The 27744-nt window shown below is 38.4% G+C and overlaps 1 protein-coding gene and 1 pseudogene across 2 annotated transcripts in view; one reads left to right on the top strand and one right to left on the bottom strand.

The window, feature by feature from the left end:
* IL1RAPL1 (interleukin 1 receptor accessory protein like 1) overlaps positions 1 to 27744 on the top strand; it is a 1280256-nt gene that overhangs the window by 628107 nt on the left and 624405 nt on the right. Inside the window, exon 3 of the mRNA XM_084869596.1 lies at positions 15597 to 15876. Coding sequence (XP_084725722.1) covers positions 15597 to 15876 — 280 coding nt within the window. The remainder of the gene's footprint in view (positions 1 to 15596; positions 15877 to 27744) is intronic.
* On the bottom strand, positions 1483 to 2226 carry LOC311614775 (proteasome subunit alpha type-5-like; annotated as a pseudogene). Its single transcript has one exon. The product of its transcript is annotated as a proteasome subunit alpha type-5-like (transcript).

The raw sequence follows: 27744 nt of genomic DNA, 5'->3' as shown, positions 1-27744 counted from the left end.
TCCCGTGCATGCCCTTTGGTAGTCAGCACACGCCATAGCAACTGCTTGTTCAGTTGTTCCAGTCTATTTGCATATTGGGGTTTTATATACTGTATATAGACTAGAAAAGTAAAACTCTGGAGGAACAATACAGCTGTATTAAGCCCTTTCCACAATATAGAAGTGGAATGAAGTATCGATTATACTTATATATCAGAGAAAGTAATTTGTATATATATTATAATCGGGTCAAATATCTAGGCATTCATGTTATAATCATTTTACTGCATTCATTATAGCCACAAAGAGAATCTATATTATAGAATTAAGTTTTGAATATGCATAGTTTATCTCCTTTTGGAGAATGTACAAGCAAGTTTTTATGGAGATCAAATTGATTTTGTTGCTAAAATTTTTCATTTTTTATATCACTAAATGTTTTTTAATCTTTATTGTTGAAAGTAATACATGTGTCCCCTTTTAGCCCATTGACCTCTTTTAGCTGGCCCCTGACCATCACCCCATTGTCTTTGTCCATGGTCTATGCATATATGCATACAAGTTCATTGGTTGATCTCTTCCCACCCACCATCCCCTGCCTTCCCTCTGAGGTTTGACAATCTGTTCTATGTTTCTATCTTTCTGGATATATTTTTGTTCATTATTTTATATTGTTTATTAGATTATGCATATGAGTGAGATAATGTGATACTTATCTTTCTATGACTGACTCAATATATTTTTTATTGATTTTTTTTTTTTTTTTTTTTTTTACAGAGAGGAAGAGAAAGGGATAGAGAGTTAGAAACATTGATGAGAGCCAAAACCGGTTTGGCTCAGCGGTAGAGCGTCGGTCTGCGGACTGAAAGGTCCCAGGTTCGATTCCGGTCAAGGGCATGTACGTTGGTTGCGGGCACATCCCCAGTAGGGGGTGTGCAAGAGGCAGCTGGTCGATGTTTCTCTCTCATCGATGTTTCTAGCTCTCTATCTCTCTCTCTCTTCCTCTCTGTGAAAAATCAATAAAATATATATTTTTTTAAAAAAAAGAAAAGAAACATTGATGAGAGAGAGTCATCAATCAGCTGCCTCTTGCACACCCCCTCCTGGGGATATGCCCGCAACCAAGGTACATGCCCTTGACCGGAATGGAACCCAGGACCTTTCAGTCCGCAAGCCAATGCTCTATCCACTGAGCCAAACTGGTTTCGGCTGACCCAATATTTTTAGTGAATATTTCAAGCAAATGAACAAGCACTAACTTTGTTTCAGTCATTTTCTTGGGCAGACTGGTTTCACCAAAGGCCATGTGTTAATTTGTCAGATAGAATAAGAATTTATATTTCCACAATCTTTTTTTTTGTCTTTATTCTGGAACTGCCTTTATGTACAGACATCATAAAAACACATATGCTGCAGATTTTCCAAGGGCTAGAAGTTGGACATAAAGGTTTAGGGCAACCATAATTGAAATTGTCCCAGAAAAGCTCTGAAGATCATACTTCCTTAAATGTCCTTAATGACCTCTTCAAGTTTTTCCTTTTTTGAACATGCTAAAATTCTGGCCAGGCTGGATGGTGGCTAGCTCTATGTTCAGTGTCTCCTCCATTACCTGTTTGATGATGATGAGTGAGGATTTGATGTCTTCTTTCAGAGTCATAGACATGTGATAAACTTCTTGCAAGTATCTCTGAGCACCCTCTGAAGCTAACATCACACTGTACAAAGGACCAAGATTAGTCCATATCAAATAGCTGAGGACCTTTCTCATCAACTCCTCCAAATAACAGTGCTACTCCAAGGGAAGAGACATGACATCTAGATCTGCATCTTTCTTTCTAAACTATAGAGCCATATTAGACACAGCCTGGGTCATACTCTCTACCACCATTGTCTCATTATAGGTGAACCATTGGTTCTGTGTCTCCTCTCTGGCTTTATCAATTAAAGTCTTAGCAACAGCAATTAGCTGACTCATGGCACAACCTATGTGAGCATCAATCTCTACAATTTTCTCAATGCTGCTTTGCTCCATGAGTGAGGAGGTAATTCTCTTCTCCACAGCTAGGAACACCCATGTCTGGATCCCAATAGCTGTAGAACCAAGCTTGGTAGCCTCAATGGCATATTCCACTTGAAATAATCTTCCTTCAGAGGAAAAAGTATTCACACCCCTGTTGTACTCAGACTGGGTGAGGAACATGGGAAGGGCAGTAGAACGTGGCAGCAGCTACACAGGGATTTTGAAGGCCAACAGGAGTTCACTGGCACCTGGCAGCCACACATCACCACAGAACCAAGGCCCTCAGATTTCCATAATCTCCTTGGGAACTTCGAAACTTCTGTTATCTCACAGAACCCAGAAATTGAATTGAGTCTTTGTTACTAAGCCAGGGTATATAGCAAGGGACCCAGGAGTCGGTAGCTCAATTTTCTACTTCTTTGCATCAATTTTTCTTTTAAAAGTGATACATGAAATATTGATGAAGGGCAGGGAGGAGCCTCTGTGAAGTGTTAAATATTTGGTTCCATGGGTCCTATCAGCAGGTAGAGACTGTGGGGAGCTTGTTTATCCAGCAGTAAGATCTCATTATGAGGATGGTGATGTATATGGTTTACTTCATACCCAGAAGCCATTATAGGAAACAACTGAGTGAGTGATAGTCATTGTGGGCCCTGTATTGTGCTATTATGACTTGCAATAACTGGCAGCATATTAGAGTAGAGATCAGGGACTACAACTTACTCGAATGAATGAAGTTCTCAAGTTTCTAAGCTCTTGAATTATTCAGTATTCCCTACCTTATGGAATAAAAAAATATATGGTTGGGTATTTCATGGCACAGTAATGAAAATAAAGAAAGATAATGCATAGGCTTTATACATTTACAATAAATATCTATTTCTCATAATTGTATGGCACACAAGTAGTTCTCTATATAGGCTAGTGTGACTCTTCATGGTAAATAAAAAGATAAGATCTGAAAATATATATATATATATAAAATAAAAAATACAAAGACAAGAACTTGCCTTTGAGGACTAGAGAGTAATAAAAGAAGAAATATTTTAAAGCACCTTAATGAATGATTGCTAAAAGGAACCCACAACACTGTCTTGTTTAGCTTTGAAAATACCCATGAAAATCAGATTGAAAAAATAAAGTAAGGTTTGAGACAAATGTCCCATCTTGCTCATGACAACACAGGAAAAGGTAAACTGTAAGTTTAGTATAAAAGAAGGGAACCCTGCTTAATGTGATATGCAGTAACTAGGGGCCCAGTGCACAAATACGTGCACCTTGAAAGCAACCATGAGCTGCAAGGCTGCAGATGGCATAGGGTTGGGTCTCAGCCCATCCCCCATGTCCCCACCCTGCCCCTCCCGCCACAGCCCTGGTACCCTGCAGCCCTACCCCCTCCGCTGTCACTCGCATGGTGCTGGCTCCACTCCCGCTGGCCCCACTCACACCTGCTGACAGCATAGAGCAATTGGGGTCGGCTCCAGCAGCAGGTGCAAGCTGCAGTTGCTGCCCCAATTGCCCCTCAGGAGCAAGGGGAAGTGGAGAATCCCTGAGGGGCAATCAGGGCTAGCAGCCGTTTCTTGCATCCACTGATGGTGCCTAGCAATCAGATCCAGTGCCAGGCACCAGCAGCAGGTGTGAGTGGTGGTTCCAGTGCCAGCAGCAGGAGTGAGCAGGTGTGAGCTCTGAGCAGGACCATGGCATGTTGGAGCAAAAAAATTTTAGTAACCACCAGAGGCTTTCCCAATGACAGAGGCCAGCACCCTGCTTTGGTCTGGTGCCCCCGCCCACCTGCTCCACCATCCCACTGTGGCCAACACCCACCATGTTCCATTTTCTGCCACCTGCTGCCAACTCCCATCATGTTCCTAACGCGCCCCCTGGTGGTCAGCACACATCATAGCGACCAGTTGTTTGGTTATTCTGCTGTTTGGTCTATTTGCATATTAGGATTTTATATATAGAGAGATTTTACCGAATGCTTCATTCAAGCCCCAGCAATGCCTAGCTATAGCAAGTTGCCCTTAAATATTTGTTGAAATAAGGAATGAATCAATGAATGCCTCCTTCCAGAGATAGCTCACACTAAATACCCTAAATTCATTCTTTCCCTCCCTAATTTCAGATATTTTCTGCTTGATACATATGAAAGGAAAGGGTCATAGTGTGACTACTAAGAGTCTGGGGTATATAATGGAACCTATTTATAGTTTTTTGGTTAAGCATCCAAAGAAAGGATATTGAGCTGGATGAATCATGCAAGATTATATGTTTCGCTATAGCCATATAAAAAGCAAAATGCCACTCCCTGAGAATTTGAAGTTTTATGGAAATAACAATAAGTAAGAAATAAATGCTATCATTAGGTAGCATCTGTTAGGCCAGAAGATTTCTCTAATTTTGAGTTTAGTCAGTATTAATAAACAGGCTATGAAGATAATCTCACTTAAGCCCGTACTTGAGGCTCTTTTAATTGCTAAAACAACTTAAATTTTCTTTGAATTTAGTAGATGTCCATATTAACAACTGTTCAATACAATTGTTTCACAGAAGCACATCCTCTCAATCTGATCCAGCCTTAAAATATGTACACAAATTTGCCCCACTCCCAGAGGCTGCACTCTCAAAGGCAGGAAAGATCAAAATCAAGAACAACAAAGTGTGAATCAATGTAACTTTGTATTATCTAAACAAAGATTTCTACTTGTTATGATTATTGAAGGAGTACCTGAAAGCATGTCAACAAAATCTCTGGAAAGTGGAGTTTAAAGACCAGGGAAACCATCAATACTTGATTTTTTCCCCCTGTTCTTGACTCTTTGAACATGAAAAAACACAAAATTTCCCTGTGATTTTTTTTGTGAATTTATTGCCACACTTTTTCTTGCTTAAGGTTGATAATGTTTATAAAAATACTATGTAAATGAAAGCATTCTTCACAAATGAAATGTTATTTTCACATCCATGACAAGAATGATAAGCCATCATAATATATGATTATACATAAGAATGCCAAAATAGTTGTATGTAAAGCTGATATGTGTACAGCATATTGTGTGTTTTCATGAGACCTCTTCTACAGGGGTAAACATAGAACTCAACATCACTAAAAAATATCGCTCTAACCTTTTTTTTTTTTAATTCTAAGAAATTCACTTGAAAGAGCAATACACAAACTGTGTTTAATCCCCCCTACAGTCTCTGCAAGAATTTAATCAAATAGACAATTATTCTGTGTGATATTATTCTTGAGAAAGAAAATGCATATTAAAATACACTACACACGCCGAAACCAGTTTGGCTCAGTGGTAGAGCATCGGTCTGCAGACTGAAAGGTCCCGGTTCGATTGGGTCAAGGGCATGTATGTTGGTTGCGGGCACATCCCCAGTGGGGGGTGTTGCAGGAGGCGGCTGGTCAATGTTTCTCTCTCATCGACGTTTCAGGCTCTCTATCTCTCTCCCTTCCTCTCTGTAAAAAAATCAATAAAATATATTTTTTTAAAAATACACTACACACTTCATTTTCATTTCCATTGAATTTTTCTCTAACTTTAGGGTCTTGAATGCCCAACTGAACTCATAATATGAAAAATAGATACACAGAAGTGCTTTTGTTGCACAGTCTAGACAACACAAGAAACAATGATCTGCTGTATAAACACCTACAATAAAGGCAGGAGAAGTGTTGTAAGATGATGAAAGAGTCTTCTACCCCAATCACACGTTTCACCTGCCATCTGGACCCCACTTCTGCTCCATATTTCCATTAATGATGTTACGATTCTCTTGGGAATCCTGGTTTGAAACCTCAAAGTGATCCTTGACTCCCCCTTCCTCATGTCTCTCAACTGATCTCTCTCTCCATCCTGTTAGTTCTAACTCTATAATCCGCCCCTTGTTTCCTTTTCATACACTTTGCTACTTTTTCTTTCAGTTTTACTATTTTAAGAACTTTCTAAGTGGTCTCCCTGCTCTCAGCTGTCTACTCCATTCTTGACATTGCCATGAGAATGGTCTTGTAAAAATTTAGATCAGATAATACTTCACAGACATTTCCTACTGTCTACATTGACAAGAGCAGTTCTTCTGAAGAGTGTCATCCAGAACCATCACGTGGGAATTTTTAAAGAAATGCAGATTCTTAGGTCCTAATCAATGCTTTCTGAACCTGAAAGTCTGATGGTGAAGCCAAACTGTCTTTTAACAACTCCTCCAAATGATTCTGATATGTATTAAAATTGTAAACTACTGGGCTATGGGGCTAAGTTCAAGTTTCTTGGCATGGTGTTTTTCAAACCCACCTTTCTGTCCTTATTTTTATCTGGTTACAATCTTCTCCTCCCCATCCCATTCCTCAATTTTAGAACCTTACCTTTTACTATTCTATCTAACTTAAATATCCAGTTGCCTTGGAATTTTCTCTTTCTAATTATCAAATTTTGAATAGAGGCATAATTCATATTCCATATGTTTCCTAAATTATTGTTGATCTCCCCAGTAAGATTTCTGTTTCATTAGTTTATTCATAAAAGCAAAACCAGTAGTGGGTTAAAATAGAACAAATCTCTTACTTCCTTGTGCTTCCTTCAATGCTGCTTTTATTTTTGAAATTTCTCCAGTTTTTTCCTACTAACAGATGAATTCCTCAAAGTTAGCACTGCTGTCAATAATCTTTGCTGTAGTGAGTTACACATAGTAGGTGATCTATGACATATGTGGACTTACACTGAAACAGGATTTGAACTCTGATACATTATTTTATGTGTTCATTGCTGGAAACGATATCCTGTTTGGAATTGTTCTTACATTTTAAAACCTTTTATAACTTGCAATCTTTAAAAATAAAATTCTCTTCTGGTCTGTGCTCTATGAAAAAATGAAAGCCAATATGAGCCATAAGCACTGTAACTCTCTCTTTAAAGGATCAATTTGCTGGGTAGGTGTCCTGTTCTCCAACAGGCCTTTCCCTGTGAGGTGCCTCTGAAATGTGAAATAGATTAAATTAGATCACCGTTGTGGTCGGTTGCTCATCATGTTGATATTTAATCCAGTGTTCAATAAGTGTCCAACAGTATAAAATGCCAAAAGCTGGCCATATTTTTTACCTATCAGTAGGCTCATTCCCTTATTCACTTTGTTATCTACATAGAGGGATTTGTGTATGTACACATGAACTAAATAAATACCATAATAGTATGTCCAATCAATGTAAAACAAGAGTACATATGGTTTAACAAATCAATAAAAATTTACTGAGTTCTCAACTATGTGCAGTTCTGTGGAATAAAATTATTCTGTGTAACAAAAATAAATTGATTTGCAATATTATAAGCGAAATGAAAATGCATAGTTATTTTTTTTTCAAAATTAGTAAGGTCAAAAATGCCTATAAAATGTTATGAGTGCTTGAACTGATAGCCAAGATACACGTTTTCAATACCAATTTAAATGAATATCTATTCAGTCCATCACAATAATAAAACAAATAGATATGGAAATAACTATAGTTATATAATTGGATATAGATTTAGATAGATGGATGGTGATAGGTTGGTATATAGATAGATACATACATACATACATATAGACAAAGATATATGGCAAAGTCTCAGTTCTCAAAGTTCTAGCATTAAAGTGTTGAATGAAATATATGAAATCAAGTACTAATTAATATTATACATGCTAATAAATGTGTATATTAGAGAACACAAAATAATTAAAAGAATGAAAAATTATTTAAGGTAAATAGAAATTGTTCCATTTTTTTTAAAAGATAGACAGTATGTATCAGGTGTTATCAATTCATTTTTCCCAGAATACAACAATAACCCCCCCCAAAAAAAAACAGTTGAAATTTACTTGTACAATGTGCATTTGCTTATATTTACGAAAACACTGGAGCTTTTCCTGTTCCTGTTCAATATGAGGATGAAGAAGAGAAAATCCACTAGATTCCAGCAGTGTTATTTCTCATATCACTTTTGAAACATTAAGAAAAGAAAAATAAAGATGCAAAGCCAATATGAGTAATTTAAAAATATTTTTATTGATTTCAGAGAGGAAGAGAGAGATAGAAACATCAGTGATGAGACAGAATCATTGATCAGCCTCATCCTATATGCCCCCTACTGGGGACTGAACCCGAAACCAGGGCATGTGCCTTTGGCTGGAATTGAACCCATGATCCTTTAGTCCACAGGCCAAAGCTCTATTCACTGAGCCAAACTGGTGAGGGCCACTCTATTATCTTTAATTATTTCTTGAGAGAGGGAAACATTGATGTGGAAGTGAAACTTTGACCCACTGCCTCCTGCATGCGCCCCTATCAGGGATTAAGCCTACAACCCAGGGTGCATGGTATGATGGCCAGCCAAGTGAGCCACACTGGTTAGGGCAAGATTTGAGATCTTAAAGATATGTCCTGCTATCTTATTATTTGTCCCAAAAGATTTAAAAAATATTTTGTTTCTATATAAGAAAAATTATTTTATTCATAAGGACATAAATACTGAAGTATTTAGGGGTGAAATATCATTATGTCTTACTTTAACTTATTTTTACTTAGGGAAAAAAAGTGATACACAGAGTGAGAAATTGCACAAAAGATACAAAATGTTAACAAAGGAAAAAATATAAGTCATCACTTACTTCATTTAATTAAATGTCTTAATTTAATTATTGGAAAAGGCAGCATATTCATAATTTAGATATTTATCTAAATAATTTGAAAATATCTTGAATTATTCTTTATATTATTTGCCATCTTTCCCCAAAAACATTACATTATAATAATTGTATAATTTATTTTGAACATCATACATTTAGTCTAATGGTAGTAAAAGTTTCTAAGCCATACATCCTACATCTATTTCCACGTTAAATGAACATAATCTGTATCTTATATCCAAGGTGCTATTATTTCTTCACTTCTCCTCTGCCTTTTCCTTAGCATGTAACTGTGAACTGTTTGGAACCTTTCTCTTGATTGATAGTTAAGTCCTGAATAACTCTAATTTCCAGAATATTAATGGTTTTCTTTCAACATTTTTCTCAGTAAGCATATTCAAAAAGAATGAAGCCCTAACCGGTTTGGCTCTGTGGATAGAGTGTCGGCCTGAGGACTCAAGGGTCCCAGGTTCAATTCTAGTCAAGGGCATGTACTTTGGTTGTGGGCACATACCAGGTGGGAGGTGTGCCGGAGGTAGCTGATCAATGTTTCTCTCTCATCTATATTTCTAGCTCTCTATCCCTTTCCCTTCCTCTCTGTAAAGAGTCAATAAAATATATATATTTTTAAAAAGAATGTATTAATATATCTGACTATCCGCAACACAACTCTCCATTTTATTTCTTAATTTTATTTTTATTGTTGACACCATTAAAGATGAGCCAATTTTCCCCTCCTTTGCCCATCTTGACCCAACCCTCCCCCCTCCCCACCTCTGACTATCACTATACAGACAGCCTCCATCCTCAGGTTATTTTGGACTCGAGGTATGTTGTTTCATGGTTACCTCGCCATCTCCCAATTATTTATTTTTTTAAAAGTTCCATCATTTTGGCTTATGTACATATGTGCTTTATGTTTTTTATTTATTTACCACAAGTAAAGGTCATGAATCGTTATCTTTCTTTTAAATGTTTCACTTAATTACTGCTGTATATGTGCTCTATGTGAGTGATGCTTATGTAGGTAGCAAAAATCATGTAAGTCGCACTGTAGGAATGGAATGCAGACATAACCCAAAGACCTACCATACTATACTGTTGTCTGTGTCCCTTGGTTATGCATATATGTTCTTTGGCTAATCTTTGTACCTTCTTTCATCCATCCCCGCCTATCTCGCCCATTTGAAAGCTGAAAGTTTGTGTCTTGATATAATTTGTTGCTAACGTTTTAGACTACATATTTTTGTCTTTCATTTCAAGCATTTTACTTTCTCTTGCAAATCTCCGAGAGTTTCAGTAACTTTATTTGTTGATACTGCTACTTTGAAAGTGTTTTTGCCTTTTTCACTGGCAGTGATATCCTCTGTGGCAGATGACATGTTATTTGATTCTAGAATTGTATTGTAATTCAGATAGTACTGGTAAAACAAGACATTGCTTATCACCAAAATTATAACTTTTAAAAATAAAATCCCAGGGGATTGAAGATGGCTGCCGATGGGAGGGCAGGCTGCAAGATAGTGTGTGGGTGAGAGAACGAAAGGAGACTGTGTGGATGTATGGGGAGAGTCTATTTGTGAATGAGGAACAGCTATATTCCAAGGGACTGTTGGTGACTGCCAGACCAGGATCCCCTGACTGGCATTCTTCACTGCTGCTGAAATCACTCCCAGAGCAACCGGCTATGCCTCAGAGACCATGCCGTCTTGAAGGAGAGAGTGGCTATGATCTGAACCCTAGCCTTACCTTCAACCAGGAACTATCAGATACTTCCCAGGACCCTACAGCCACAATACCTAGGGACCAACTGTGAACCCTCAAACACAGCATCTGAAGCAGCGCAAATACGCAGAATCGGGTGAGCTCTGCATCTTCTAACAGAAATGTCAGAATTTTACTTGGAGAAAGTATAATGAATACATTTGTGTTCAGTGCCTTGTGCATTGTGCCTTGTTGTGTTGTATTTTGTTCCTTTAAGTCAACATAGGAGAGAGAGCTACATAATCAGACACCCGAGAGAAGAGATCATAGGGAGACAAAGAAACAGCCCACATATGAGAGAAAAGGAAGTAAAGAAAATGGAGACAAGCAATATGTCATAGAAAGAATTCAGAGAAATGGTCATAAGGTCACTGAAAAGGTTGGAAGACAAATTCAACAATATGTGTAAGAACCAAGAGGAAATGAAGAAGAAATGAAAAATAACATCACTGCAATAAACAACACAATAAAAAGCATCAACGGTAGACTAGAAGAAGTGGAGGCCCACATCAGTGAGCTAGAAGACAAGGTAGGAAGAAATACTCAAGCAGAGCAGCATCTAGAAAAAAATCTTAAAAACCAGGAGAAGAGCCTAAGTCAGTAGTCTGCAAACTGCAGCTTGCAAGCCACATGTGGCTTACAAGCTGCGGTTTGCCGCTTTGTTGACTAATGAGTTTGCTGACCACTGACTTAGACTCTCGATTTCAATAATTGCAGACTGTTATTGTTCCTTGTGATAAAGCCCCTATCCCAGTAGTCGGCAAACTCATTAGTCAATAGAGCGGCAAACCGCAGCTCGTGAACCACATGTGGCTCGAGAGCCGCAGTTTGTCGTTCACTGGCCTAAGTGAATTTTGGGGCAACATGAAATGAAACAACATCCACATAATAAGGGTTCCAGTAAGAGAGGAAACTGAGCCAGGAATAAAAAACCTGTTTGAAGAAATAATGACAGAAACTTCTCTGATATAGGGAAGAAAACACACACACAAATCCAAGAAGCTGACAGAGTCCCAAACAAAATGAACCCAAAAGACTGATGCCAAGACATTATAATTAAATTGTCAAACAACCACAAAGTAAGAATCTAAAAAATGGCCAGAGAGAGACAGAAAGTTATCTACGAAGAATCCCAGAAATTGACCCAAGCCATTATACTCAATTAATATTTGCCAAAGGAGGCAAGAGCACACAGTGGAGTCAAATCAGTCTCTCTAATAAATGGTTCTGGGAAATTTGGTCAGATACATGCAAAAAAAAAATGAAACTAAATAACCAATTTACACCATACACAAAAACAAACGCAAAATGGCTAAAGGACTTAAATGTAAAATGGGGAACCATAAAAATCCTACAAGACTCCATTGGCAGCAAAATTGCAGACATATGTCATAGCAATATCTTTACAGACATAGATCCTAGGGCAAGAGAGACTAAGGAGAAAATAAACAAATGGGACTACATCAAAATAAAAAGCTTCTGCACAGCAAAAGAAATCATCAACAAAACAACAAGAAAGCCCACTACATTGAAGAACACATTTGCCAATGTTATCTCTGATAAGAGTTTAATCTCCAACATTTATAGGGAACTCATACAACTTAACAAAAGGAAGATAAACAATAAAAAAAATGGGTGATGGATCTAAGTAATCACCTTTTGATAAAGGACATTCAGAAGGTCAAGAGGCATATGAGAACATGCTCAAAGTCACTAATCATCCAAGAGATGCAAATTAAAACAACAATGAGGTACCACTTTATACCTGTCAGAATGGTTATCATTAACAAAACAACAAATGATAAGTGCAGGAGAGGATGTGGAGAAAAAGGAACCCTCCTTCACTGATGGTGGAAATGCAGACTGGTCCAGACATTATGGAAAACAGTATGGTGATTCCATAAAAATTTAAAAATGGAACTGCCATTTGACCCACTAATACTACTTCTCAGACCTCAAAGGGAAGGTAGGGGAGGGTAGGGACTTGTGTGCATGCATATGAGCCTAACCAGTGGTCACGGACAATAGGGGGGTGGGGGCATGCGTGGGGAGGGGTTTGAATAGGAATGGGGGGGAGGTGATGAGGACAAATATGTGATATCTTAATCAATAAAGTGATTTTTTTTAAAAAAAGAAGTGAGTTAGATCCAACTGGTATGGCTCAGTGGTTGAGCATTGACTCGTGAACCAGGAGGTCACAGTTTGATTCCTGGTCAGGGCACATGACTAGGAATATGCAGGTGGCAGCTGATCAGTCATTCTCTCTCATCTTTGATATTTCTATCTATCTCTTCCTCTCCTTTCCTCTCTGAAATTAATAAAAAGAAAAAATAAGTAAGGATCTAAATAATCACAGAAGGGCAGTCATTGACCTCAAGTGGCTTACATTCTGTTGGTAAGACAGAAAAAAAAAGTGTGAACATAATGTAACATGAGATAGCAGTAAGTCCTATGAAAAAAAACATAGATATGTGCCTTCTTTGTTCTAAAGTACATCTTCCTTTTAATGTGGATAATTTCCCTTCTCTCAAATTCTACATTATTCATCCTGTCCTCTTTTTTATTTATTTTTTAATTATTAGTGAGTTAAACCCTGCTGGCAATACTCAGATGCTACTGCTATTAGGGTTCCTCTTTTCTTGTTTTTTGCCTTTGGCTTGGTATTTGTATTCTGTGATTATCTTGCTAAGTATTGGGCAACTGCCCTCTCTAAGCAAGAAATTCACAACTTCTCTGTGATTATGTTAACATTGATATATCTGACCAGTGGAGACCTGTTTTGTGTGTGTGTTGGGGATGGGGGGAGTGTGTGCATGCACTTGTACACCCACAGGAGGAAGGGTGATAAAAATAATGTCAAAATGCCATTTGGAAAATGATGCTTTCAGATAACAAAAAAAAAAGCCCAGCTGATCTGAACCACCATCAGGCACTTTTCCCACCATGGTTCCTACTTCATGCTTCCCCTGATGCTTCGAGAAATGAGACCAAAGTGTCCATTTACCTCTGACTCTTGCTGTGAAACCACTACTGGAGTTTGACCTGTTTGTGTTATATGTTTCTACCTTATTTGGCTATAAAACATTTATTCCTGATTTCATTAGTGTGGATCCACCTAGAGACAAACACCACACACTAATTTTAAGAAGGAAGGTTTTTAATAAGAAACTAGAGGCCCTGTGCATGAAAATCGAGCATAGGTAGGGTCCCTAGGCCTGGCGGACTATCAGGGCTGATCAGATTCCCTACCTCCCCACCTCCCCACCTCCCTGCCTCCTCCTTCCCTTGCTGCCTTAGTGCCACCACCACTGGTCACTCCCCCCGCCCCCCGCCATGTTCTGCGCCATCCCCTGGTGGTCAACCCACATCATAGCAAGCATTCGAACTCCTGGTCTCCTGGTTGAACCCCTGAGGGGACATTTTGCATATTTGCCTTATATAGAGAGATATTATTAAATGTAATAATATATTTGCATAATGAAGTATTATCTACTGAGAAAGATCCAATAATCTGCTCAGGTTATCATACAAAATACCAGAGACTAGGTGGCTTACATAGCAGGAATGTATTTCTCACATCTCTGGGGGCTGAGATTTCCAGGGTGAAGGTGCTGGCTTCTTTCTGATTTACAGATGGCCACCCTCATACTGTGCTCACAGAACTTTCCTCTATAAGCACCTGAAGGGCAGTGGGAAGAAGGGAAGGAAAGATTCAGGAGGGGAAGTACTGATGTCTCTTCTAACAACACTAACTCTTTCATGAGGGCACTGGCCTGATAATCTTATTTCAACATACCTATCTCCCTAAGACACCCCCCTCCAAGTACTATGGTGTCACATTCATGGTTAGAGCTTCAAGGTATAACTTCTAGGAGGACACAAACATTCAGTCTATAGCAAAAGAGAACTCAAAAGAATAAAGGTTGCTCACAACTCTCAAAAGAATAAAGGTTGCTCATAACTCTATGGCTGATATACAGCATCCAAGGAAAAGCCCTTGGATCTTCCAAACTCAGAGTGAGATCCAAACCTTACTGGGAAATTGCATGGCTTGGTGAATGGTTGGTGATATAGCTGTGAGCATAGCTGCCTCCCAAGCAGTTGACCTGGGTAGTGCAAGTTCCTCAGCCAGGGACTTGACCCTTCTGGGCGTAGGAAATTGGAAGAACACACAAGTTATAGTAGGTAGGTGAGATATGCATTATTATGAACAAAGCAGCCAATAACTGGCTGATCAGTGGCTTCTTATATACACGCTCAAACAAAAGAGGTCTAGTGTTAATTAGTGACCTTAGTGCTACATTGATATAAACAGCTTACATAAGGGTGTGCTTGCCAACTACCTATAGTGCTATTGCTGAATCACTGCATAGGCCAAAGGGGCCTTTACCATGGTAATACTGCCGTGTCATTGCCTGCATGCTTGCGGACAGTGAGTGGGCCTTTAACCTCCAGTGTACTCTGGTCAGGGATCCCACATCACGGAAGTGCCACACTGGCCGAACTTGTAAATCTGCTCTCTGGACCTTGACAAACACTCCTCTAAAGCACCTGGGAAAGCCATTTATGGGAAAGTGTCTCACGTGAGGATATGATACAACATTGCCAAGCTGCTGGCTGCCTGGCCCTGAGTGCCAGGAACCGGGTGCCGGAGAAGCCTTGCCCTCGGCAAGAGCCCTCCCAGCAAACACACTTGGACCAGGGAGCACAGCCCTTTGCTGCCTCAATGTCTCTTCAGCACCCTCTACCAACAGTGCTTCAATGGCAGCTAGCAGGAGAAGTTTCCAGGGTCCAGGTCCACTTTCAAAGAAAAGACAAAAAGGGTGTACAGGCGGATGTAGAGTGGAAAGGCAATAAAACAATATCCATCACACTGCAGAAGCAAGCTGAGTGACTTGTATCTGAAATGTTGTTTGTCAGCATGATAAATTACTTTTCAGGGTCATTCTGTGTTTTATCTATGGCTGAATCCTCTGTGCCTAGAATAGAGTCTAGTCCAATATGGATGGGTGTTCAATATACTTGAATGAATAACAAATGAATGAAGTAATTCTTAAAGCTTTCTCTAATATCTCTCTCCCTCTCTCTCTCTCTCTCTCTCTCTCTCTCTCTCTCTCTCTCTCTCTCTCTCTCTCTCTCTCTCTCTCTCTCTCTCTCTCATTTTTAGCTGATGGATGCACCGATTGGTCTATTGACATCAAGAAATACCAAGTTTTGGTCGGAGAACCTGTTCGAATCAAGTGTGCACTCTTTTATGGTTATATCAGAGCAAATTACTCCCTAGCCCAAAGCGCTGGACTCAGTCTGATGTGGTATAAAAGCTCTGGGCCTGGAGACTTTGAAGAGCCAATCGCCTTTGATGGAAGTAGAATGAGCAAGGAAGAAGATTCCATTTGGTTCCGGCCGACGTTACTCCAGGACAGTGGTCTTTATGCCTGTGTCATCAGGTAACTATTTACTTCTGCTGACTCAATCAATTCACATGCTGCTTTCTTAGATTTCAATTTTGCTGCTATCCCTTTCACCTAAGGTATTGTCCCAATATTTGTGTGTGTTGCTGCTTTCTAAAATTTAGAATCTAAATCTTCAAAAGATGGGATTAGAATTTATATCGAGACATTATTTCTGGCTTATGGAGAAAAGAGATACCATCTGGATATCTACTTATGATGCCAGAAATTACTAAAGACTATGAAGTAAAATTTATAGAGGAGGTGAAATGTTGCAAATCAAATGCAAGCAAAGACTTGCAGGAAGGATGCATGGTTTATTGCTAAATGGGTTGTAACATTTTGTTATTGCCCTTCACAGACAGATAGAGCACAGATAGCTCTGGTTCGCACACATCTGCAGAGATGATTTAGGTAATGTGTGTTGTGCCCAGGAATAGGCAGGCAGCATTGGCATCTCAGGGAATATGAAAACAAAGGCTGTGTTCCAGATCATTTTCTTAACTGAAAGTGCTCCGTCAATACCACCATTTACCCGGGTCCCTCGGGGCCAATTCAAAAGTTAATAACAAAGTCTGTGCCCTTGTTCCCAAAGAAACTCATCACACATCTTTGTCGGCTTGCAGAAGAGACATATGTAGTTTGTTTAATAATAATACATCGAAACGGTCTCTATGTAACACATGAGGAGTTAAAAAATATCAATCCTGGGCTCCCTTAATATAGTTAAGAAGCTAGCCCTGCATGGATTGTGAATCACAGCTGGCACGAATGATGGTGGGTGGCATTAGACCAGCAATTTTCAACCTTTTTCATCTCATGGCACACATAAACTAATTTCTAAAATTCCGCAGCACACCAAAAATAAATGTTTTGTCAATGTGACAAAAAAAAAAAAAATAGGTGTAATTCTGATTCATTCACACTGGGTGGCTATTGTTGTGTTGGCTACTGTCATTTTTCTATTTGACAATCTAAAGGGAAAAAGTCAGTGCCCCTGACTCAACAGTCAGGTATTGCATGTTTTAAAAATTCTGGCATCACACCAGTTGAAAATTGCTGCATTAGATTATAGGAACATTGTCAAAGCAGGTTTTAGGCATATAAAGGATCTGTTTAAATCTATTCCTTTGTCTTCCTAAATCTTAAAAAGATATGATTAAAATTTATATTGAGACATTATTTTTAGCATATGGAGAAAAGTGATACCATCTGGATATCTACTTAAGTTGCCAGAAATTATTAGGTTCATTAAGATATATAAAACCAAAGTTAATTTAGTTAATTCTCAATTTGAAGACTCTCATGATCACCTACTGTATTTTTTAAACAGATTTTTATTGATTTCAGAAAGAGAGAGAGAGGAAGAGAGAGAAACATCTATGATAAGAGAGAATCATTAATTGGCTGCCTTTCCACCCGGGCATGTGCCATGACCTGGAATCAAACCAGTGACCTCTTGGTTTCTCGGCCCATGATCAGCCACTGAGCTATGCTGGCCAGGCTCACCTAGTGTATTTTGAAATCAGAATTCAACCTCCACTTTTGAAATTCTCATTGGCACTTATCACTCCTCTGACATAAGGATTGTGCCTCTACCTTGTTGTTACCTGTAAGAATTAATTTTATGCTGATTCATGGCTACATGTGTGTCAGAACATTAAAATAGGTCAAAGCCACATAAAAATGTTAAACAGAAATTTATCTTTTTAACACTGGCAAAATATATTTAGGTTAATTCTGGAAAATATAAATGAATGCAAGTAAAATTTTGCTTGGGGGAAAAAAGTGGACTGGGTTGTGAAACAACAAATTCACAATTTCTTTGGTGACTTATTTTTTCCCTTCAGGTATACCAAGTTTTGTATGTTCAAGCATAACTATTATTAGAAGTAGAGATTTTGTAGGGACATTGATAAATAATTGCCATAGTAGTACAGTTAAGATTACTCTTTGGACTGGCTGTTCTCACTTGACTAATACTAATTTGATTTAATTTCACATCTGCTGTGATTCTTTAAAAAAATCATTATTCCTGATTGTTCATGCATGTGTAGAGGTGATTTTTCAAGAGAAGAAAATGTGTGTCCTCATTTATCTGAGATTAGAATTGAGCTGAATCTCCATAGTCTAACATTTAATTTCATTATGTGTCATTGATGGGGGGAAATGTGTTCACATTAGTAATATGAATTCTTAAAGCACTGAGGTCGCCAATCTTTGATGTGTTTACATATACATTATGATCCAATGCTCTGAGAAATTGCATTAAAATGTCCTCAATTTATAATTGCAATAAGGAATGAAAGAGCGAACATTTCAAAAACCATGCCCATGTGTGTCTATGTTTTAATGGAAGGTCAAAGTAAAAGACAAACACCTTAAAGTCTTTGTGTCAAGTGGAGTTCTAGAGAAAGTGATAATCACAGAAAAGATACATTTATCACTGAAATTCAAATGTTTCAATTACTTTGAAGCTAATGTTGATATGGCTCCTTTGTTCAATTAGGAAAGTGATACTAAAAATCATAAATAGCAGTTTAGATAACATGGCTTGGTGTTGATTTTAAGGGAGCCCAGGACTGTTAGTTGAGTCACTGACATTTTGGCACATTGTTAATTACCAGGCCACAAAACTGTCACCAGGAGTTTTGAAATAATCCACTTTCAAAGAATACTTTAGAAGTTTAAATATTTTAGCTTCTCCTTAAAAGTTCTAGTCTTCTTAAAAAAAAAAAAAAGTTCTAGTCTTCTTGATAAGTATTCTGGAAATTAAACTCATCAATGAAAAATCTATAATAAGCTGCTTCATGTACAGCTAATTTACATCTAAATATTTACAATTAAGTGTTCTAAATAATGGAAATGCCTAAGACTACTGTCAGTATAATGCATGAGAACTTTACTACTCTCTTCTCTTTGTATCTATGTTTGGACAGAATAATACTTCATAAACCTTTGCTCCATAGTAACTGGCTTTTTACTCTATTTTTTCCTTACAGAATTTTTATTTATTTATTTATTTTGTGTGTGTGAAAAAGTAAATGAAGGGGAGCCACATACAAACATGTTTTCTTTTTCTTTATTGCCACTAAAACTACCTTTGCTTTCTAAAAAATAAAAATTTCCTGCTCTCTTGACCTCCCAGTTTTGTAATCCCCCTCTTCAGAGCTATGCCCTGTTAGCAGTTTCATATGAACTTGTAAGCATTTTAATGTCCCCCAAAGGGTAGCATACTAAGTTTGTGGCACCTTATTCTTTTACTGAAGTTTTTATTTTTGGGGAACTTGTAGATTCCTATTCAGCAGCAAGAAATAATATAGAGAGGGTTTATGAATCCTTTAACTGGTGTCTCTCAGATGTTCTTCAATGAATAAACACTGTGGTAATAGCCATACCTTGGAACACTACTAAACAATAAATAACAACAAACTACAGAATGAACACATACATTAATTTGGATGGATTTCAACAGAATTATGCTGAGTGAAAAAATCCATTTCCAAAAAATTATATACTGTATGATTGCATTTATATAACATTGCTAAACAGAAAATATAGATACGGAGCCCTAGGTAGTTTTGCTTAGTGGACTGTGGATAAGGGCACATGCCCAGGTTATAGGCATGATCCCCAATAAGGGGCATGCAGAAGGCAGCTAATCAATGGTTCTCTCTCATCATTGATGTTTCTATCTCTCCCTCTCGCTTCCTCTCTGAAGTGAATATATATATATATATATATATATATATATATATATATATATATATATGATATATTGAGGACTTACATATTCTCCAAACTAGAAAGGGTGCTTTGCTTTTGAATAAACATCTCTTACTAACCCCCTATTTCCCATAGAATAATAAAAAAAAAGATCTTTCATCATAAAGTATCTGCAGATTTTGTGGCTTCTCCACTGCCATTTAGACATGTGTCTGCCCATTAAAATGAACATATTTGAGCCTTTTGCCTTATGCTCCCAGATGATACTAAAAGAAATATTGATTGGTCAGAGAGTACAAGGGGAAGGGCAGCAAAAACTCAGCTCAGATGTCTGAAATAAAATGAAAACACAGTAAAAAGTTAAAAGAAACTCAGCTCCTGAGAGATATATCATAAATTCCTTGAGGACAAAAGCTGCATTGTGTTAGTATTCTTATGACCCACTGTAAAAAAAAATCAACACATGGTTTGATGGAAAACACACAAAAATAAAACTTTTCTCCACCTCTACAAGGTATTTCAAGTGAACTCTTGGTTTCTCAACAGAAATAATAGAAAAAGTTCAATCTCATATTTATATTGTATTGCTATTAATGATTTTCTTTTTCTAGAACAGCCTCAGAAGCCTCAGTTTGTTCGCGATTCACATCTCTGCATAGTGTCAAGGGCATGCCCACTTTACAGAGTTAGAAAATGAAGAAAACAGATGTTAATAGACTTTTCATACTTGCACAACTAAGTGGGACTGCAAAATATAAAGTTTGACTTTTTAAAGTATATATCTATTTTTTCTTTTTTTCTTAATAAATCTTTATTGTTCAGATTATTACAATTGTTCCTCTTCCCACCCCCCATAGCTCCCTTCCACCAGGTTCCCACCCCCACCCTCTGCCCTTACTTCCCACCCACTGTCCTCATCCATAGGTGGGCAATTTTTGTCCAGTCTCTTCCCACACCTCCGCACCACTTTCCCCCTGAGAATTGTCATTCCACTCTTTTTCTATGCCCCTGATTCTATTATATTCATGAGTTTATTCTGTTCCTCAGCCTTTTGTCTCTGTACCTCATATCTCTGTACTTATGTCTCTGTACCTCAGCCTTTTGCAGTTCCTCTGAGTCTCCATGTGCCCCTCTCTTTCCTTCTAGTTGTAGAATTTTTACTCAGCCAGCTTTCCTGTGGTTCTGGATGATGTCTGTTCTGTCTTTTAGCTGTAGTTTTGAAATTTTTGTGCGAAGCAGCAGTTTAGATGTTCAGCTATGCCGCCATCTTGGTTTCTCTCCAGTATATATCAATTTTTAAGGAAATATGGACAATCACTAAAAGAAAGTGGAGTCCACCACTGCTGAAAATTTCAAACCTTAATATGTATAATTAAGAAGAGTGAGTCTTGCCAGTTTGGCTCAGTGGATAGTGCTTCAGCCTGCAAACTGAAGGGTCCCAGATTTGATTCTGGTCATGGGCATGTACCTTGCTTTCAGGCTCCTCCCTGGCCTGGGCCCTGGTCAGGGCACTTGCATGAGACAACAAATGTTGTGTTTCTCTTTCATTGATATTTCTCTCTGTCTTTCCCTTTCTCTTCCACTCTCTCTAAAAATCAATGGGAAAATATTCTAGGATGAGGATTTTTTTTATAAAGAAGAGAGTGCCTCCCCGCCTTAATCAGTCTTATTTGACAACCAGAGATAAGCATTGGAGACAATTTGGGCAATTTAGTATACTTTCAGACATTTTGCTATGCCCATACAGACTTGTCTATCTAAATGTGTCTGAATACATACACACATTCTCTCATACATTTATATGCAAACACATTAACACGTGCATTTGTGTTTTTAAAACACAGATTGGATTATGGTCTGTTGTTCTATAACTTCTCCCCACCCTGCACCCTCCACCCCCCACCCCCAGACCCGCAGCATGTTTTCACTGCACTCTGAAGCTCCTAATAACAAGGAAGTTTGGTTGCTTATTAGTAATTTTGTTATTTTCATGTTCCTACCAAACAGTGGCTTCAGGATTTTGTTTTTCTGCAGATTACCACTGTGGGCCTCTAGGTTGCTGCAGATGACATGCTAGGCATTCCTGGTGCTACCACAGTGTCATCATCACCTTCTGAACAGAAGTATTGGTGCCCAGCCCTTTTGGCTCCTTTGCTGTAGTCCCCTTTTAAGAAAAAATTTACTGGTTTCAGAGAGGAAAGGAGAGGGAGAGAGAGATAGATAGAAATATCAATGATTAGAGAGAATCATTGATTGGCTGCCTCTTAAACACCACATACTGGGGATCTAGCCCCCAACCCAAGCATCTGCCCTGATGGGGAATTGAACCATGACTCTCCTGGTTCCTAGGTCGATGTTCAACCACCGAGCTATGCTGGCTGGGTTCTGCTATGGTCCTCTTGATGGTACCATCCATCTGTCACATCCAAAGTCACAGCACTCCCTGAATAATAGTGTGTCTTTCCCAAACTAACCATAGCAGCTGCAGATCTGCTGTTCCTCAGTTTCCCAGAATGCCTTCAGCTTCTGATGGACAACTGCTTTTAGAAGGGCCATATATACACAACGTACATTCACCCCATTCCTATCCACCCCTGAAGTCTTTTTTTAAAAATGTATTTTTATTAATTTCAGAGAGGAAGGGTGAGGGAGAGAGAGAGATAGAAATATCAATGATGAAAGAAAATATTGTTTGGCTGCTTCATGCACATCCCCTACTGGGGTCAAACAACCTGGTCATGTGCCCTGACCTCTAGGTTTCTGGGGTGAGGTTCAACTGCTTAGCCACACTCAGCTTGGGCACCCCTAAAGTCTTTTTACTAGAGACCCAGCTCATGACATTTGTGCCCTCATGGGGTGAGGGTGAGGTTCCTCAGCCCAGCCTGCACCCTCTCACAGTCCGGGAGCCCTCTTGGGATGTCAGACTGACGTTTCCATGGAGAGTGGGCCTAAGCTGTCAATCAGATGTATTTAGTGCTACCATGGAGACTGGAGAGGCTCCTGCCACTGCCTCTGCCCTTGCCAGCTGTGAGCCGGGCTCAGGGCTTCTGGCTGAGCAGTGCTCCCCCTGTTGGAGCACACTGTCCACCAGGGAGCAGCTCCTGCCTTGAGCATCTGCCCCCCCTGGTGGTCAGTGTATGTCATAGCGACTGGTCATTCTGCATTCTGGTCAATTTGAATATTTGCCTTTTATTGTATAGGATGACTTCAGAATCAGGCTAGAAGACCAGGATCTCATTTTCTAAATATCTTATGAGTATGAAAAAGTTATTTTAAAAATGTAAATTCTTCATTGTTAAGTGAGTCTCCTTCCCCCATCCCCCACTGATTTCTCCTTGGCCATCCCCAGCCCCCAGCACATGCCCTCACCCCCCTGGTGTCTGTGTCCATTGGTTATGCTCATATGCATGCATACAAGTCCTTTGGTTGATCTCTTGTCCCTTCACCTCCCATTCTCCCTCATAGATTAGACAGTGTGAAAGGAAGTTCTTCATGCTTAGTTCCCTAAGTGAAACTGTTCAGGAAGGACATCTCTTAATCCAGAGCTCTGTGAGCTAAAAAGATATCTAACCCTCATATTTCCAACATACAATGGTCAAACAGGAATAAGATAATTAAACAGCCCCACTTATAAAGGGGGGAGGGTGTTGGAGATGGGATATACAGACTAGTCACTGGCTCATAGCATTTCAACAATCCAGAGGGGCGCATGGCAGCAGTTTCTTGATTAAGGCTCAGTTCTTCTTATCGGGATTGGTTGTCCGTGGCTTGTGGGTTTGCGTTCTTTTCCATAAAAAGTTTCAGACTCAGAAGCCTCTGTTTAATTTGATCATCACCTGTCTGTTTTAGTAGAAGCTAATATCATTCTTTAAACTTCTGTGAGCCTTTTATGTATTAAATTGTAATCCTCTCCATTAAACAAAGGCCTCACTCACAAATATCTTTGAGACAGATTTATCTATACTTTGGTGTTCAAGTCAGGGTGCTGAAAGACAATGCATCAAAGTTCTTAGCTACCGCTTTGGGCGTGCAGCTACTCTTGGGGTATGCCTCATAAACCCTTCAAGCTAAGAGTCTTAGGGTTTCCTCATAGACCTTCCTAGCCACCTTCTCTGGGTGGTAGAGTATGCATTTTATCCCAAATGTATTATCACTGATATGATTTCTCCTAAGAGCCAATGTGGGATAGTGCTTGTCACAGAAAAGACAAGGGTTAGTTTTCTTAGACAACCTTGTGAAAGACACGATTCTTATAATTTTCCATGAGAAAATAAAATAATTCTACTTCTTGTGACATCTCTTGTTTGAAACAAACACAGATCATGAACTGCTTATCTTACATCATGATTACAAAAGACAGGTTGTCTCACACTTTCTCTGCAATATATCTTTTCTGTCACCAGGCAGAAGTGGAAAGCAATACTATTTTAGTTCTAAAAGACCCACAACAAATGACTGCAATAGCTGTAGCATAAATAATTTAAGTCATTCATTTTAATCTATGTATAGAATATAACTATAATATTTATTATTTTATGTGATTCTCTTTTAAAAATCAAGTCATTCTTGGATAAAAGGATAAATGTCAGCATTCTTTTAAAAAGTATTAAAATTTACACCCCAAGGAAGTGTTCCTAATTTGTTCAGGGCAATCAAATTCCATATAAATGGTTTATATCCTACCCAGAAACTTTAATTATCATATGTGTATGTGTTTCAAGGACCTCAAGTAGTTCCACAATCTTGGTTTCTTAATTGTTAAAGTACCTCTCTTAATTGAAACCAGAGTATACCCTTGAAAATATCAGGTGTAATTTATAGGTTGTAAAAAATCCAATTATACTACATAAGCTAGTCCTTTTAGAAACCCTATATGCAATTGCATGTGTTTAAAGTTTCAAGTCTGGATGCAGGGTCTTTATGGATGAGAAATTAAAATTGGAGAACTGCACATCAGGCACTCTTTGTATGTTCTCTTGGTGAGAACATGTGGTTCTTCCCTTAATAAGCTTCTAAGAGATTTTCCAGTTGCATAATTTTGATAATGTCTGGAGATCATGCTCAAGTGGTAGATTAACCTAGAACAGATACTAAATTTAGCATTCTTTCTAGGTTTGAGACATGAAGGTGTTTTCTAAAGGATCCGACTATTTTAGAACAGGTTGATAATTAGCCAGATTGCTGTCTTTCTGAATGCTTTCTTTTCAGAAACAGAAAACCCAAATGATGGAAGTAAAAGCCAAGAGCTGTGTGAATTGCCTATTCAGTTTACTGATTTTTAACTAAGATGAAATGAATTCTGCTGGAGTGATGATAGGGTCATTTCTTCACTGGATTAAGAAAAGCTTTGCTTTATCTTTCTAAGTTCTATAAGAGAAAGCTTTGAGAAGTCTGAAACCAATGGTGTCATGTTCAGGAATACACAGACTTGTTAATTTTCTCAGGAAATCATCAGTGTAATATGGAATAATTAGGCTAAGTGAGAAAGCTAGATTTTAAAAATCAGATACATAAAGTTTAATTTTTCAGTTTTTATGATTTTTTTTTCAATTTGAAGTAAAATAAATCACTGTGAGCCCTTTTCAGTCATGGATATAACATGTGCATTTATCATATTTCACAAACATTACTAAAAATCGATGATATAACATAATTGCTAATTATAATGAGGAAGTAGTTAAATTGCAAACAATATGTTCCAGGCAGGCAGGTCACTGACAATCCAGCAAACCATTCTTGGTGGTGGTTTCATATGGTGGTTATTAATTTTTCTTTATTTGTAAAAACTATTCTCCAAATGAAAAAATAACTGATATTGTTGATATGATAAGCAAACATAAAGTGAATAGGCCACTGAGTAATCAACAGGAAGGGAGGAGCAAGGAGCAGGGAGCAGGAAGAGATTAATCAGAGAACTTACATGCACAGACAGTAGGGTGGTAAAGGCCTGGAGGCCTGAGGTGTGGCGGGAACTAAGTTGAGAGGGGCAATAGGGGAGGGGGAAAAGAGGGTCATATGTAATATTCTCAACAATAATTTTTAAATATATTTTTATTGATTTTTTACAGAGAGGTAGGGAGAGATATAGTTAGGAACATTGATGAGAGAGAAACATAGATCAGCTGCCTCCTGCACAACCCCTACTGGGGATGTGCCCGCAACCAAGGTACATGCCCTTGACCTGAATGGAACCTGGGATCTTTCAGTCCGCAGGCTAACACTCTATCCACTGAGCCAAACAGGTTTGGGCAAAGATAAAATTTTTAAAAATCACAAAAAACTCAAACATCATTTCAAAGCAGTATCAAAATACTTGTCCTTAATATGGAAAAGTGGCTTAAGCAAGATAGCTTATTCTCTCTTGCAAGCTGTTGTAAAACAGGCCGTTCTGAACTTGTATGATAGTTTCAGTGATCTTAAATACATTTCCCTACAAGAAAAGCCCAAAACATGTATTTTTTGTGTAAGTGATCTATTGAAGGAGAACTGTCAGGAGTAAACCTACAGGGAGAGAGTCAGGCAGAAATGTGGTGTCAAGAGTCTAGCCTCACTCTCATCCCACAAGGAATATTGGAACATAAAATATGCTACAGAATGTATCCTGCTTTGTAAGGAAATGCCAGGGCTTGGACTTCTCAGCCATCACTATCCAGGGGCTTTTGCCATGCTAAAGAATTCTCCAGAAAAGAGCACAGGTGTGAGCCTCAACCAGTCAACACCCACAGCAGCTAGAGGATGGGTTCAACAGCTGGTAAAGAAATTTTGAGTGGGCTACCAAAAGCATCAGTTTCATTGAGGAAGAAAGGGAAGTAGATACGGGGGGAAAATTAGTAGCCATTTTTTGGCACAGCCAAGTATATCCTTCCACATATAATGGAATGACTCAGTATTCTTTTTGCTTTATAGATGATAAACACTATCAGTATTTGTTGAATGAGTAATGAATATTTTTTATGACCTTCTTTAAAAAAATCCATAGCCTTTTTGTCTTTAACGTTATGGAAAGAATTAAGAAACATTAATATTCTCAGTACTGCCATACCTTCCCCAACATGTACATATGCATCCTACTCTCAATAGTTACTCCCTATACTCAGAGTCCAAGTCACACTCAGCACCAATTATAGAATGACCTCGTCAACATTCCTGAAGAAGAATTGGCTGAAAAATCCCTGCCTTTGCGACTATTTCTAAATCTGGTTCCCAGAAAATTTCTCCTTGCCCAGGAAATAAATAGAAAGCCAGATTACTGTGATTAGAATAATATAAACTCTTTATGTTTATCTTATCAAAATCTTACCTGCACAAGCAGTATAGCAGTATAACTTCTCATCAGTTTGCCCTGGCCTAAATTTATGCATGTTTTAGTGCTGTTTCTGGTTTTCTGGCAGGTCTCCATGTAGTAACTGCTTTATGATATAGAATATGAGGTTATAAAATAAAAACTCAAAAGAGGTTATTGAATAAGCATTTAACTGATTTCATTATATCTCACAGTTATAGTTCCGGAACTATCCATTTTCTCCCATGAATGTCATAAAAGACAGTCTTATAAGAGAGTAAAGGTTATTTAGTGAATGAGTAACATTTGAGGTATGGTCCATTGGTTTTGGGAAAATACCTGTGTTGTTCCAAAACCAAAAGAGAAAAAGATTGAGGAATCTCAGAAGGAAGGTGGGGATAGAGTGGGAGGGAGAGTTTAATTGGGGAACTTATATGCATATATACATAGCCCAGTAACACAGACAACAGTTCAGTGAAGGGCTGGGGAGGGCAAGTGTGGGGTGGAGGGGGTCAATAGGGAAAAAGGGGGGCATCAGTAATACTTTCAACAGTAAAGACAAATTTTTAAAAATCACAAAAAAACTCAAACAATTTCAAAGCAGTATTACAATACTTGTCCTTCATAATACAAAAAAAGTGGCTTAAGCAAGATACTTTATTCTCTCATGTAAGCAGCTGTAAAACAGGCCTTTCTGAACTTGTATGATAGTTCCAGTATTTGGGAAGGTCCAGGCTACAAAGCTTTATTCTTTTGTATTTTTAGCATGTGGCTTCCATTCACAAGATTACCCCATGGTTCTAGTGATACAAAAGAACTGGATTAGCCCTAACTGATTTGGCTCAGTGGATAGAGCA

This window comes from Pipistrellus hanaki (assembly GCF_964339955.1).
Source record: "Pipistrellus hanaki genome assembly, chromosome: X".
Lineage (NCBI taxonomy): Eukaryota > Metazoa > Chordata > Mammalia > Chiroptera > Vespertilionidae > Pipistrellus > Pipistrellus hanaki.
The sequence above is the reverse complement of the archived record's forward strand: the minus strand, read 5'-3'. Positions and strand labels throughout refer to the sequence as shown.